At 44.2% G+C, this 14803-nt stretch overlaps 1 protein-coding gene across 2 annotated transcripts in view; it reads right to left on the bottom strand.

Moving 5' to 3' along the window:
* KCNK10 (potassium two pore domain channel subfamily K member 10) overlaps positions 1-14599 on the bottom strand; it is an 80050-nt gene extending 65451 nt beyond the window's left edge. Inside the window, exons 1-2 of one of the 2 annotated variants that reach the window (XM_028718098.2) lie at positions 14358-14599; positions 13251-13366 (exon numbers count right to left, since the gene is read on the bottom strand). In XM_028718098.2, the coding sequence (XP_028573931.1) occupies positions 13251-13302 (52 nt within the window). In that variant the 5' untranslated portion in view covers positions 13303-13366; positions 14358-14599. Of the gene's footprint in view, positions 1-13250; positions 14264-14357 lie in introns of those variants that run through there. The other variant, XM_028718089.2, reaches the window with a different exon arrangement.
* Positions 14600-14803: the final 204 nt, after the last annotated feature.

Raw genomic sequence — 14803 nt, 5'->3', positions numbered from 1 at the left:
GTTTTTTAAAAAAGTTGTATTATTCAAGCATATCTATGTGCACTTAACAGGATAAAGTCACACAACTATTTAATAATAATAATAATAATAATAATTTATTTATATCCCGCCCTCCCCAGGCAGGGGCAGGCTCAGGGCAGCTAACACAAAATATAAATTACAATAAAATGTAATAGAAAACAACAACAGTTAATTAAAATATGGCTTAAAATACACCTTAAAACGAAGCTTAAAATGCAGCCTCATTTTAGTAGTAGCCCATAAATCAAGACCATAAAGGAAAGATATATCAGATATTCACCTGAGTCAGCTATCCATGCTGGTCCTACATTGCTGGGCCAGCAAAAAAGCCAAGGGAAAATTTATATAACAAATCCCATATAAGGGGTCACAGTGAGTCTAATCCGAAGGCCAGGCAGAACAGCTTCATCTTGCAGGCCCTGTGGAAAGATGTCAAATCCCACAGGGCCCTGGTATCTTGTGACAGAGTGTTCCATCACATCGGGGCCAGTGCTGAAAAGGCCCTGGCCCTAGTTGAAACCAATCTGACCTCTTTGAGGCTCAGGACCTCCAAAGTGTTGTTATTTATGGACCTTAAGGTCCTCCGTGGGGCATACCAGCAGAGACGGTCCCGTAGGTATGAGGGTCCTAGGCCGCATAGGGCTTTAAATGTCAAAACCAGCACCTTAAACCTGACTCTGTACTCCACCAGGAGCCAGTGCAGCTGGTAAAGCACTGGATGAATGTGATCCCGCAGCAAGGACCCTGTAAGGAGCCTCGCCGTGGTATTCTGCACCCGTTGGAGTTTCTGGGTTAGCTTCAAGGGCAGTCCCACGTAGAGCGAGTTACAATAATCAAGCCTGGAAGTGACCGTCACATGGACCATCACTGTGGCCAGATCAGGGCGAGAACGGTAAGGGACCAACTGCTTAATACGGCGGAGATGGAAAAACACCACCTTTGCTGTAGCTGCAACCTGCACCTCCATAGAAAGGGAGGCATCAAAGGTTACACCCAAACTCTTGACAGAAGGCGCTGACACTAATTGAGCCCCCGCAAGAGATGGGAATTGGCCCCCCAACCCCATGTTGTCCCGACCCAGCCGGAGGACCTCAGTCTTCGAAGATTTTAACTTCAACCGGTTCCCACGCAGCCATCCAGCCACAGCTTTCAAGCATCTAGTCAGTGTGTTCAGGGCCGAGTCAGGGCTGCCATCCATCAACAGATACAGCTGGGTGTCATCAGCATATTGATGACAACCCAGCCCCAAACTCCGGACAATCTGGGCAAGGGGCACATAAAGATATTGAAAAGCATTGGGGAAAGGATTGCGCCTTGCGGCACTCCACACACCAAGGAGTGCCGCGACGACAACTCCTTCCCTAGTGCCACCCTAGTTTAGAAGATACACCCCAGAGTTCTTATTGCCATGAGCTCACCCTGGTTACATGTTCATGAAGAGCTTCAAAATGATGACATTTCCCTTTTCTGATTGTTGAAATAGTCACCAGATGTTCCAACCAAAACCTTACCTTACCTTTTACCTTACCTTTCTGCCTGTGTCCTGTGTCTATTTAGATCGCAAGCATGCGCAGAGTGCCTCTAACACTTGCTCTGCTAGTTTCACTGTCCACTAGTTCCTTTCCCCACTTTCTTGCTCCAGCCTAATACACCAGTGTATCAGTACATTTCCACAAGATCCTGCATCCCAGATGTGTCTTTTTCCAATTTAGTTAGGTAAGTACAGTCAATAATGTTTGCCACCTGTGAAAGTTTCCCTTCCCTGTTTCTGCCAGCAGCTATGAACAGTAGTAACTTTGAAATCATTCAGATATCAGACTCTGCTATCTTAAATCAAGAATGGGGGTCTCAGGGTCCCCGTTTGTGGCCTAAACTAGTCTCAAAAAAAGGTCACATTCCTGTTCTCTAAACCATGATTACACGCATAGCCTTAATGCTTCGAGTCTTCTGAAACTTGATGAAACTTATTGAATTGTGGGCTTAGAATTTGCCTTCGTTTCTTCCTCATGCAAGTGCTCCACACATCATACTCTACATAGTAACCGTATTTTGAAATGTTTGGTCATAGACAAGTGACCAAAAAAAGGATCAGCAAAAAAAGAAGAGGCTTTAGTAACGGGTGCAGAAACATACAGAATGAATGTCTTACCAGGACTTCTGCACATCCATTACAGGGTATAATCAAAACACGTTTCTTGAGTCCAATTCCATGTGTTCCTCTACTGTTTTTGGAAAGCACAATATTCAAGCAGCTTTGTTTAAATAACACACTTCAATGTACTTTGCATCCCGAGATGTATGTTTATAGAATCATAGCGTTGGAATAGACCACAAGGGCCATCGAGTCCAACCCCCTGCCAAGCAGGAAACACCATCAGAGCACTCCTGACATATGGTTGTCAAGCCTCTGCTTAAAGACCTCCAAAGAAGGAGACTCCACCACACTCCTTGGCAGCAAATTCCACTGTCAAACAGCTCTTACTGTCAGGAAGTTCTTCCTAATGTTTAGGTGGAAGCTTCTTTTTTGTAGTTTAGATCCATTGCTCCGTGTCCGCTTCTCTGGAGCAGCAGAAAACAACCTTTCTCCCTCCTCTATATGACATCCTTTTATATATTTGAACATTGCTATCATATCACCCCTTAACCTCCTCTTCTCCAGGCTAAACATGCCCAGCTCCCTTAGCCGTTCCTCATAAGGCATCGTTTCCAGGCCTTTGACGATTTTGGTTGCCCTCCTCTGGACACGTTCCAGTTTGTCAGTGTCCTTCTTGAACTGTGGTGCCCAGAACTAGACACAGTACTCCAGGTTTAAAAGTATTTCTAAACAGCTTAATTTTTTTTTTTAAATCACCAAGCGCTATACAAAAAGACAACCTAAAAACATTAAAGCTGTATTATAAAAACCGAGATACATCTTTAAACACAGTTAAGAATGATAAAAACAGACAATAGCTGAAATTAAGTAATAACAGGGTTCAATTTTATGGGCCAGGGAAAGTCTGGGCAAAAAGATGTATTTACAAGTCACCTGAAGCCGCGAGTGCTTTCTGTAAATTTGAACTTTAAAACTGAGAATCATGTCATAAACATACTAAAATATCTCAGCGCTCAAGAGACATAGTACATTATGTTTAGTTCCATATTTCCAACCTTCTGAAAACAGGTGTTCTAGCTGGTGTTCTAGCTTGAAACGAAGGATTGGATCCTGAACTTAAGCACCACATTTCATTGTGATAGCCCAATGGTCAAGGAAGTTATCGAGTTACAAACAAGTAGAGTCCAGCATTTCTCAAGACTCCTCTTTTGTGCCTTTCCACTTAGGCAAGTGGTTCTCCCTTCAAACATACTGGATCCATAAAACTAGCCTAATGCCAATTATATTTATCATAAACTGGATACAGTGGAGTAATGGTTAAGATTTTTCCTTCTACCTTTTTGTGTGAACCTATGACCACACCCTGCCCTCCTCCGCCACTCCCCCCCCCCAATTTCAGTCCTGCCCTCTTGGTTTTCGCCCTTTCAGAGCCACATCGGACACAACAAGCCACAGCATCTTCACTTCTAAACAAAGGAGGCACATACTGATCGCACCTACAGAGAACATGTTTTGCAGCAACACAGTGAATCTGCCATATCATGAGTACACATCAACCCACACAGAGCAGTTTATATGTGGCTTGGATTTCATGGGCAGTGCCCTTTGAGCAGCATCCCACTCCCCATATTTTTTTGGGGGGAGGGGGGTTTCAGTTACTGCAATCAGAATAAAATCATTCACAAGGTTAATTTGTTTTTTCACCCCAAGGGCATTTCAGAAGGTGCCTTCGATATAAAGACAATTGATGGCAGCCATTCTTACATCCACCGTGAAAAGGATGGTGAAAGCTTGTCCAAATAACTCCAAAGTGTAACACCTGCAGCTTCCTGCTGACCCAAACATCAATTACATGAGCTCTAAAGCTTTCTTTAAAAAAAAACGTTTTCATGTTCTGTGCATTTATGGTGCAACTGAATCCGTCTTGTATGCTCTCTTTAAAGCACAGATTTAAACCCCCTCCCAATGGGGAATATAATTAAATTTCCTTCCTCACATTACTCTTCAAGGAGCACACAGGAAAATAAAGCATACCCACTTTTTTTAAGGTCTTGTTCCAGAGATCTCCTTATAGCAAACTGCATAGCTTCCTATTTATCTTCCTAGGAAAGAGAAGGGCTGAGTCAGTTCTTCGGGGATATGAAATCTGCGGCTGCAGCAAATCTCATTGTTTTATACCTGTTGCGCGAAACAGCAAGCAGGTCCTGTGGGGTTGTGTTGCTATAGTAGTGCTAATTGTTGCTTCATCATAACAAAGCATCTTTATAAGATTTACCCAACCCATTTTTTTTAGGGACAGCTCCATGCTTTCAGAAGGAAATGTAGAAAAAGAAGGTGAGGGGTCACGTCTAGCCCCATGACTGTGAAGTACAGAAAATCATGGAATCAGTTCCCGATCCTTTTCCACTAATATAGATTTCAATCACTCTGTTGCTGCTCTACTAAAGGACAGTGAGGCATACATGGACTTTGTCAAAGGGCTCCACCAAAGTCCCAGCTTTCTGCTACTATCGTTATTCTTTTATTATTTATTTCATTAATGAATGACTTCCTGTGAAGCATTATCCTGGAAAAAAGTGATATGTGGGGTGTCACAGGCTTCTGTCCTGGGCCCATTATTGCTCAACATCTTCATAAAAGACTTGGATGAAGGAATTAAGGGCGGTGCTCATTCAATTTGTAGATGACACTATTTCTCAAGGACTGATTTGCTGAAGGGTGGGCATCTCTGACTGCATGGCAAGGACGCTGTTGTTGTATTATGAGCTCCCCAAACTATAGAGAAGTCACCATGAATCTTGGAGGAAGTTAAAGTGGAAGCAGCTAACCATGATTTTTTCATTAGTCCCTCTGATAATGCCAGTGACCTGAGCATCTTTTCGGGCTTCCAGGTGAATGTGTGGACCCCAACATTGCCTGTAACAAACTGCCAATTTAGTGGCTCAATTGTGACAGCCTGAATTGGTGGTTGCAATATTGAGGAACTACCAGCTGACTGGCTATTGATCACAATGAGACCAATGTGGTTTGAATAAAGGCTTCGTCAATGTTTAGTTATATGTAGCTGCTGTAAAAATAAATCAACAACAGTATTATGCTAAATTATGACTGTGAGCATCATGCAGCAGTGTTGCCTTAGAACATTCTGTGCATCTCTACAGGGAAATAAGTATATATGAGAGTATCTTCTAATTCATAGTAAATCAAGGCGTGTCCAATGGCATGTGATTTCTCACTCTCCCCTCCTTCTGTAGAAGAGACACAAAAGTGGCAATGCATGGAAATGAGAGACTATTCAGGGAGTATCCATAAATCAATGAATGGACCTCTCTCATCCATATGTGGCAACAGTATAAAGTGTGATATTTATCATTTAAACCGCAGCCCAGGATTAACACAGTTTAACCACCAACAGTTCCCAAGAGTCCTTCCCTGTCAACTAGCCTCAATATCACCCATGAGTCACTTTCTCTCTGTTTCTCTTTCTCTTTCTCACCCATTCTTCTTATAATCAAGCTCTGGCTATTTTTTCTTTGTTTTAACTGACATTTTAACAGATTGAGATTGAATCCTGACAAGACAGAAGTACTGTTTTTGGGGGACAGGAGGTGGGCAGGTGTGGAGGACTCCCTGGTCCTGAATGGGGTAACTGTGCCCCTGAAGGACCAGGTGTGCAGCCTGGGAGTCATTCTGGACTCACAGCTGTCCATGGAGGCACAGGTCAATTCTGTGTCCAGGGCAGCTGTTTACCAGCTCCATCTGGTGTGCAGGCTGAGACTCTATCTGCCTGCGGACTGCCTCACCAGAGTGGTGCATGCTCTGGTTATCTTCCGCTTGGACTACTGCAATGTGCTCTACGTGGGGCTACCTTTGAAGGTGACCCAGAAACTAAAACTAATCCAGAACGCGGCAGCCAGACTGGTGACTGGGAGCAGCTGCCGAGACCATATAACACCGGTCTTGAAAGACCTACATTGGCTCCCAGTACGTTTCCAAGCACAATTCAAAGTGTTGGTGCTGACCTTTAAGGCCCTAAACGGTCTCGGTCCAGTAGTCCCTCACAGGACTACAATTCCCAAAAAACCCTGTGAAGGGGGATTGTTACAACACTCTGGGAACTTTAGCTCTTTTAATTGTAAAACACCTTTGTACAAATAAAAACCCTATGAGAGAGGTTAGGCTGAGAGACCGGTACTGGTCCAATGAGAATCGTGAATGGGGAAGTTTCAAGAGACATGAGGGGACACATTTTTATAAAAAAGAGATTGGAATTTTGGCCCCCAGGGTAGAAGACCGCCTATTAATATTCTGCACCTTCAGGTGTTTGGCCAAAATGTGATTGCACTGGCTCTGCTTTTCCATTTTAACTAGATATTTTGTGGTGCTGTTGGTTAGGGTAATCTGCTGTGCTTTGTTGCTGCTGTGGGATGGGACTTGACATCATTATTGCTCTTGTTATTCCTTTTGAAAAGCACAGTATAGCTTATTCAATAGATACATGTGGCATAGGAATGTAGGCGGGCCAAAATGTAGGCAGGGGCCAGGTGGGTCAATTGGCATGGGCCTATAATTTTGAGCGGGCTACTCTGAGTCCTCCTGGTAGAAGCAAAAGGGGTCCCTTTTGGTAAATATTATTGAAATGGGGCCTGGGCCTACTAACCAGCTTTGCACAGCCCTGAACATAGGAACATAGGGCGCTACCTTACACCAAGTCAGATCATTGGTCCATCAAGCTCAGTATTGTGTACACTGACTGGCAGCAGCTCTCCCGTATGTCAGGCAGGAGTCTCTCCCATCTCTGCCTGGAGATGCCAGTTGGGATTGAAACTGGGACCTTCTGCTTGCAAGGCAGAAGGTCCACCACTGAGCTATGGAACAGAAAATTGGGTTTTGGTTCTGTATACCTGAAAGGAGCGTCTCCACCCCCATCGTTCTGCCCAGACACTGAGGTCCAGCACCGAGGGCCTGTTGGCGGTTCCCTCCCTGCGAGAAGCGAAGTTACAGGGAACCAGGCAGAGGGCCTTCTCGGTAGTGGCACCCTCCCTGTGGAACGCCCTCCCACCAGATGTCAAAGAGAACAACAACTACCAGACTTTTAGAAGACATCTGAAGGCAGCCCTGTTTAGGGAAGCTTTTAATGTTTGAAATGTATTACAGTATTTTAATATTTTTTTGGAAGCCACCCAGAGTGGCTGGGAAAGCCCAGCCAGATGGGCGGGGTATAAATAAATTATTATTATTATTATTATTATTATTATTATTATTATTAACATTTTTAAAAAATAAAAAAATCAAACTATGCTTGATTGTAAACCCTCGCCAAGGCTTATTTATTTATGTATTATTTTATTTAACAAAATGTATATATTATTTATTTATCTTAGGTCAACAATTTGCATTCCACTTAATCACAGTCATCTCTATGCAGTGTACAGGAGATTTAATATGATAAGACTGAAAAAGAGTTAAAACTATAAAATCAGTTTTTTACGCCTGCCAGAATATACCACTTTCTCAAATGAAAGACTTCTAAACAGTTGACAAAAGACAATCTAAGATATTCCTTAAAAGCACCAATAAAAGCGAATATTGAAAACAAATTACATTAAAATAGTTAAAATATAGAACAAAACCAGTAATTTAAAAGTTATTATACTTACTGAAATCGTGTTAAAATTGTATGCTAAAATTACACACCTCCTAAAATTACATGCCTAGGTAGGCAAGCTGAGTTGTTCCATCTTCTACATACAGCACTTGGCACTGATATGGTTCAGGAGTGATAAATCTTTTCCAGGCTAAGGGCCACATTTCCTTCTGGGCAATTTTCCAGGGGCCACATGCTGGTGGCAGGCAGGGTCAGAAGGGAAAATGGGCAGAGCAAGACATGTAAATGTTACCTTTGTACTGTAGGCAATTTCCTACACACAATTACACATGGCGGGGAAAGTGTTTTGGGTGAATATGGCAGGTCTCCACAATTCATTGAAATCCTGTTTTGTTTTTGTATGCTTGGTCATTTATGGTGTCTCTGCTGCCTCACTGCCCTCTCTTTTTTCTTAGGCCACAGTCCTCAAATTCTTCACTCAGTAGTTTCACTGGGTGGTTTTTGTGGTTTTTGTGTTTTTTGAGAATCTGAGAATTTCTGCCCCTGCTAAAGAAATTTAAGGGTGTGTATGTGTGAATAGTTTCTCATAAGCTAATGTCCTCTGTGGAGATGTGGCAGGTTCCATTTAAGGCTGTCTTGTATCTCAAAAAGCCTGTCAAAAGCAAAAGGCAATACATCATAAAGATCCAAGCTCAGTTGGTGAGAAACTCTAGAGGTGTTCAGATCTCACAAAGTTCTCTTTTAAGGCTGAAGAGCTTGCGCACATTCTCCCCAACAAAGACAGGCCCAAATGACTAGTGTTACCGTGGCAACTGTGGAGAGCTTGCGCTCTCTCTCAGGCTACACAACTATAACACTACAGAAGTTCAAAACACTGAGCCGCGGATAAGCACCGTAAAATTAGTCCCTCAAAGTTTGCTAATGATTCTCCAGCACCTCTGCCAATCTATCTAGTTTTTCCTCATTACTTCATCGTCTTACGCTCCCGCTGATTCCATTCAAGTGAATTGAGCAACTCTGCAATTACTATCAATGCTTGTCTTATACATGGTCTCTTGGGGCCATGTCACTTATCACTCAGAGCATGTGTGTTCAACAGGGAGCTCAACAGAACTTGCCATTTCTAAGTTTCGCAAGTTCCAAACCTACATAGTGCATTGTTCACACTTGTGCAAAGAAAGCGGGAAACAAAGCTGTGTTTGGAACAGTCCTAGGTCCTTCCATGAGAATGGTTGAGTTTGCCTTTGAGATTCAAGCCGTCAACATCTACTTTGCAGAGTGATAATTTGAACAAATGGGAGCTACTGTCTCAATGACAGCTACCAAGTGTAAGAGTTTGAGATATTGGCTATATTTGTGGATTAAAAACTTCAAGCAAACATCATTCATCACATTAAAAGTTAGGGTGATCGGAACTCACCCCAGGAGTCAGGCGCACATTTAGTCACTTGCCAATCACAAGGCACACATCTTAGAGACATTTTACAACACATACACTCAGAAAAGTAATGTAGGTAGAAATCCAGAGAACTAGCAGACTTTTGAAGTTGTTTTTAGCACTGTAGTTACCTTGCAATGCATGCAATCCATGTCAGACGTGAAATCACCTAACAGTTGGCAATTATGTTTATCATTGCCCACCCCCCATTCTTCAGATAATGATTATTACCCCACAATTTATAGCCATGAACACTAAAATGCTCATAAACCAACAAATAAGCAATTTGCCAGACCTCTTAGATTGGATTAAGGGTCAGGGTTACAGCATTCAATTCTTCCAAATACTCATCCAATCTCTCACATATAAGTGATCCATGAAGTTTGAAATTCTAAGTGTGTATCTTAGTAATTGTGCAAGGTTGCGGTACCAAGTGAAACCATCCTCTACATTTTGTCATATAATGTATTTATTTACCATATTTCTATACTGCTTTTCAGCGTTCTATAAACCGTCCTGAGATTTCATGGTATTGGGCGGTATATAAATTCAATAAATAATAATATTAATGTTTCTCAAAGCAGTTCACATTTTTAGAAAACAACAGACTGATAGGTGCACGATATTGCCAACCACAGATCCAGAATACCAGTTCCTTTCAATGGTATTAAGGAAACTATATTATATGACCCCTACCTCAATATAAGGCATTAAAATACATTGTGAATAAGTCATTCAGTAATTCAGGAGTTCCCCCACACACACACCTTAAAAAAAAGGATAAACCAATGGAGTTGTGTGTTGAAAGTTTCCTATTGGTTTCATTTCTTTATTTTATTAATTCTTTGAGTGAAATCCAGTATTTTCCTTCTGTTCACAGACTGATATCTAGCAGCCTTCCACTTCTGGAGGAAGGAGAGCAGGAGTGGCTCAAGACATTTTGGCACCTGAGGCTGACCCCAAAATGCTGCTCCTGTCCACACCAAAGAAGGGATCAGGGAAGCTCTTCATCAGAAATGAGGAGAGATCAACATTGAGATCTGCTGCCCCGGTGGAATCTGCCACCTGAGGTCACCTCACCTTGCCTCAAGAGAGGCCAGCCCTGAAGTGGACAGCAGCAATTTTCTCCAATTCACCTTTGCCTGTCACACTCTGTTCCAGAGGGTCACTCACTGCCTCACTCCAGCAGTTTTTTTAGTGGGCAGAGATGGCTACAAATGGAAGAAGGAACTGCCAAAAACTGCCTCCTCACCCACACCCTTCCTCCTTTGAGAGCATCTCATGAGCAGAGTTCTTCTCATGGGAACTCTGGATCCAAAACTTTGTACATTGAATTATATTTGATGCACCCAAGGCAAATGTGTAATAGAGAGATAGGTCATCTGCACTGTTTTAATGCAAGCTAGGAGCATTTGCAAAGAATGTGTTTGCTATGAGAGGAAAACTGCACATTGAAATCAAGCCACCAGAACCTTTTGACAGCAAATCGTCCAATAATGACATCTAAGGACCATGTGCTCAAGAGATCTCATATTCCCAGATCCTGCTATGCTCACAATCTGGGGAGAAGGGGTGCTCCCTGATGATTTGTCAGAAAAGAAGGATAGTGGCAGCTTGGAACTTTCAGTCTGAATTGGCCCATGTTTCCAACTAGAGGAATCCCTAGTAGAGAAAACAGAGGGTATAATTCAAGATAATGTAGTTATTATTTTTATTTATTAATTAAAATTATATTCTGCCTTTCCTTCATTGAGCTTAAAGAAATCTAAATGGTGCCTCCCATTTTATCCTCACAAAAACACTGTGAGGAAGGTGACTGGCCCTCAATCACCCATTCATATTCAAGTGGGAATTTGAATCTGTGTCTCCCCAGTCTTAATTCAGCATTCTAAGCTCTATATCATGCTGACTCTCAAGAGTACTGAGATATATGAATACAATACCATATTATTACTATATGACCATATGTTGTTGTTGTTGTTACTATTATTATTCATTTGCTACTAATATTTGCTGATAATGAAAATAACAACCTTAATATTTATAGCCTACCTTTTCTCCCATTGTGGAATCTGAGGTGGCAAACATGTCTCCCAGGCAGTCTCCCATCCAGCTACTGACCATACTCAGACCTGCTTAGCATCAGCAAAATGGCGCCATCATCTCCTTTCACATCATGCATGGTTCCAGGTCACAGAACCACTGCTCTAATGCCCTACAAATTCACTTGAGGCACATTGTGGTCACCATGGGTGAGACTGAGGGTGACAAGCAGGTGGTAAGGATCCAAGGCACAGGACTGGCTCAGGTGGCAGCAGACCTTTCAATCTCACAACAGCACTCTTGAGCAAACATATGGAAAAGTGGATCCCATGATGTTAAAAGTACAGCCAAAGTTGTTCTAGCCCTAGTGTCTGCAACATAGCTGAAGTTTAATCTATCCTTCTACTTGGCGTTACTTTATGACTAATACATGACGTCAGCACAGTAGCACATCACCCAGGAAAAACAAATCCCAGCATTTGAACTAACTGGCTGGCTGTCACTTGAAGATTTGAACATCTCAGGCCAATTGGTGAACTGGAGCCAGCCACCTGTTGGGAACGAAGAATCACGTCCTTCACAGCTGATTAAATATCTGGCTCTGGCCACATGTATAAGCATCACTGCCCATTCTCACCACAGTAATCATGCAATGCCCAATTTATTTATTTTTAGACTGGAGAAACATCAAACTTTTTTTAAAAAATGAATCGCATAACAGCCATTCTCCCAGCTGTCACACAATAAAGATTTCAGAATCGTCATCATTTTCATGATGGTAATAAATCATTCTCTGAAAGGTAGAGGCAAGCACACTTCTTCTGCATGTATCCTTGGTGAAATCCAAGTGTCTGGGATATTTCCATAATTCAGTTGTCATGCTATTAAAGACATAGCCATGCATGAAGTCAGCACTGAATTGGATATTTCTCCCCAGTACATGCACATTTTAGAGCACAAAGAATGAGGTGAGCAGGGAAAGGAAGGAGCTGAACCAAGTCCTTTGGAAAACATATAAATCTGACATGCATCACCAACACTGAACTGTTAGAATATTTCTATCCAAGTTTATGGACATGCATTTTCAACTGGTTCCAAAACCTAAACGGATCCTTACACCCAGATAAATATGTACCACACTCCCAAGAAGAAGAATAAACCAAAAGGATGCTACTGGGCATTTATTTCACAATCAATACATGCTACAGATAACTGGAAACAAGCATTTGTGTGTACCCCTGTGCTCTAAACAACTCCGACTGAAAGCCACAGCAGTGACACGTACATGAGCCTTGTGTGCTATACCATCACCCACCCAAACAGTCTTCTCACAACACAGCCTCCGCTTAAACACAGAGTTAATCCACCCACCCACCAAGGCAGGAGTGCTAACTCAGTTGTTAACAGGGTGACGACCCAACAGCTGATGGTCTTGTCAAGCTTTGTTATTTACCATGCCTTTATGACTGCAATCCCAATAGGGGTCTTACCACATTCACTTTTTATCCCACCCACCAAGCTGCTAAGAGACATTTGACATTGAGGGCACCAAAGTGGACAGCGGATGCTCACTCTCAGCTTCCACCGCCCCTTTTACGGGAGACAATGATCCCCAGAAGCAACAAAGGAATCTCACAAACAAAATATAAGGATCTCCAGGACCTTATCAAACCAAGACAAGTTTTCATCCAGAAGACTAAAATAGTGTACGGGGGGAGGGAGTGATAATTGGAGAGTGGGGGAGCGAGAAGCAATATCACGTTTGCTTTTCTGGTTCTTGGGTTTTGTTTTGTTTTTCAGTTGGACAAGTTTCTCTCCCTCCCACTCTGCACTCCAGAAAGATCATAGCAATGTTGACCATCTTCCAAGACGGGAGTCAGCAGGGAGAGGAGGGTCAATAACAAAGCCTCTGGTCCAAATCACAGCCAAAGCCGTCTCCTTTCTCCCATTCATTAGGTAGGAGGAATAACAATCCCAGTTAGGAAGAGGGGCAACGAAGATAATTTAAAACACAAACAAAAAACGAGTGAGAAAGCAACACCAACCTTGAGGATCCCAGTTCACCTGTTTCCTTGGAGTCTCAATTGGAAATTTCATCGCTTCCTTTGCACCAGGATGGGGAAAAGGCTAAATGAAATCCTAACCTTTAGCTGGCTCGGTGCTGCAACCAAACAAACAAATTAATTTCAGATCAGGGGGAGTCTGCGCCGTTGGGAGTGTGTGTGTAAGGAGGGAGAGAGAACTAGTGGTTGCCAGGCAAAGATAAGCTACACGTGAAAACAAGGCAGAGTGGGCTTTGCACTGGAGAGCAAGTGGCAAAGGAAGCAGCCGTGGAATGAGCTTTGGTACAATTTGAGAGGGAGTCGAAATCGCCTGCTGGAGAAAGGAGGAAGTCAGATCCAAGGCGCTGCCTGGTTTTATACGCGCTCCAGCAGCAGTTGGCTGGTCTTCTCACCCGTCCCTTTTCTTTTTTTTTTGCGGATGCTCCTTTGGGCGCTGCTGAGCGTGCCCACTGCAGCATTACACGCTGGGCTGGCGCACACGTGAATGCATCGTCCAGCCAGATGCAAATTTCAGGCTGCCAGGGAATCTCGCCAGCCAGTCACTCAGTCAAGCCTCGCATGAGAGCCAGACAACCACTGCCGCTGCTTCCGCCCTGCGAATGCATTTGGAGAAGGCGTTCAAGCAACCCATCACCGTCCCTGCACCGCCACCAAACTCAGCAGCCACCGAGGGGCGAGCCCAGCTCGAGATGTGCGCGTGGCGGCGGTGGGGGGGGGGGAGAGAGAGAAGACACCAGGAGAGAGCAGACGATGGAGAGAGGAGGGGGGGAGAGTCATCCACTGCTGGCTGGTGGGAGCTGCAGCCGCATGGCTGGTGGGAGGGTGGGGGAGATCATTCCATCTGAATGCAGCAACAGCAAGCGGCGGCGGCGGCGGCAGGAGGCGCAAGCTAGACGGAGAACGAAGCGCAGACTCTCCTCGAACAGCTGATCTCAAACTTCAGTGGGGGCACCTTGCCTTGGAAGAGGGGTGTGTGTGCTCCGACGGAGGGGTGGGGGAGAAAGGGGGGTCGGCTATACGTGGTAGGGAAAGGGGGCGGGGGTTGAGCTCCGGGTGGGGTGGGGGCGCGGGTGGGGGCTGGCTACTTACTGGCTCCCTTCCTCGCCTGGAGGAGGAGATTGCAATGCAGTGTTGTTAGGTGGAGTTTTGCAGCGGATGCGCGCTTGGCTGGGTAGTAGGAGCGGCGGAGGCGGCAGGAGCACATGGCTGGGGTGGGGAGGGGGGACGCGCCAACAAGAGCTGCAGAGGGAGCCCCTGCAAAAGGAAAAAAGGAAACATTGGAGCAGGGGCGAGAGAGGGAGAGCGAACTGGCGGGAGAAGTTTTGCCAGGCACCACGAGGGAGCCAGCGAGGCGGGTGCTTTTGGATCGCGCCAAGGACTTCCCCCGTTGGCGCAAAAAGGCGAGTCCAACGCTGAGCGCTGGCGAAGCAGCTGTGCGTGCGAAACGTCGCCGGGTTCAGTCTCCAAGCCGGCCTTGGAAGGACTCCCACCCTGAAACTCTGTAGAGCCGTGGTCACATACCCTCCAACATTTCT

Source organism: Podarcis muralis, chromosome 1 (genome assembly GCF_964188315.1).
Source record: "Podarcis muralis chromosome 1, rPodMur119.hap1.1, whole genome shotgun sequence".
Taxonomy (NCBI): Eukaryota; Metazoa; Chordata; class Lepidosauria; order Squamata; family Lacertidae; genus Podarcis; species Podarcis muralis.
This window is presented reverse-complemented; position numbering and strand designations above follow the sequence as displayed.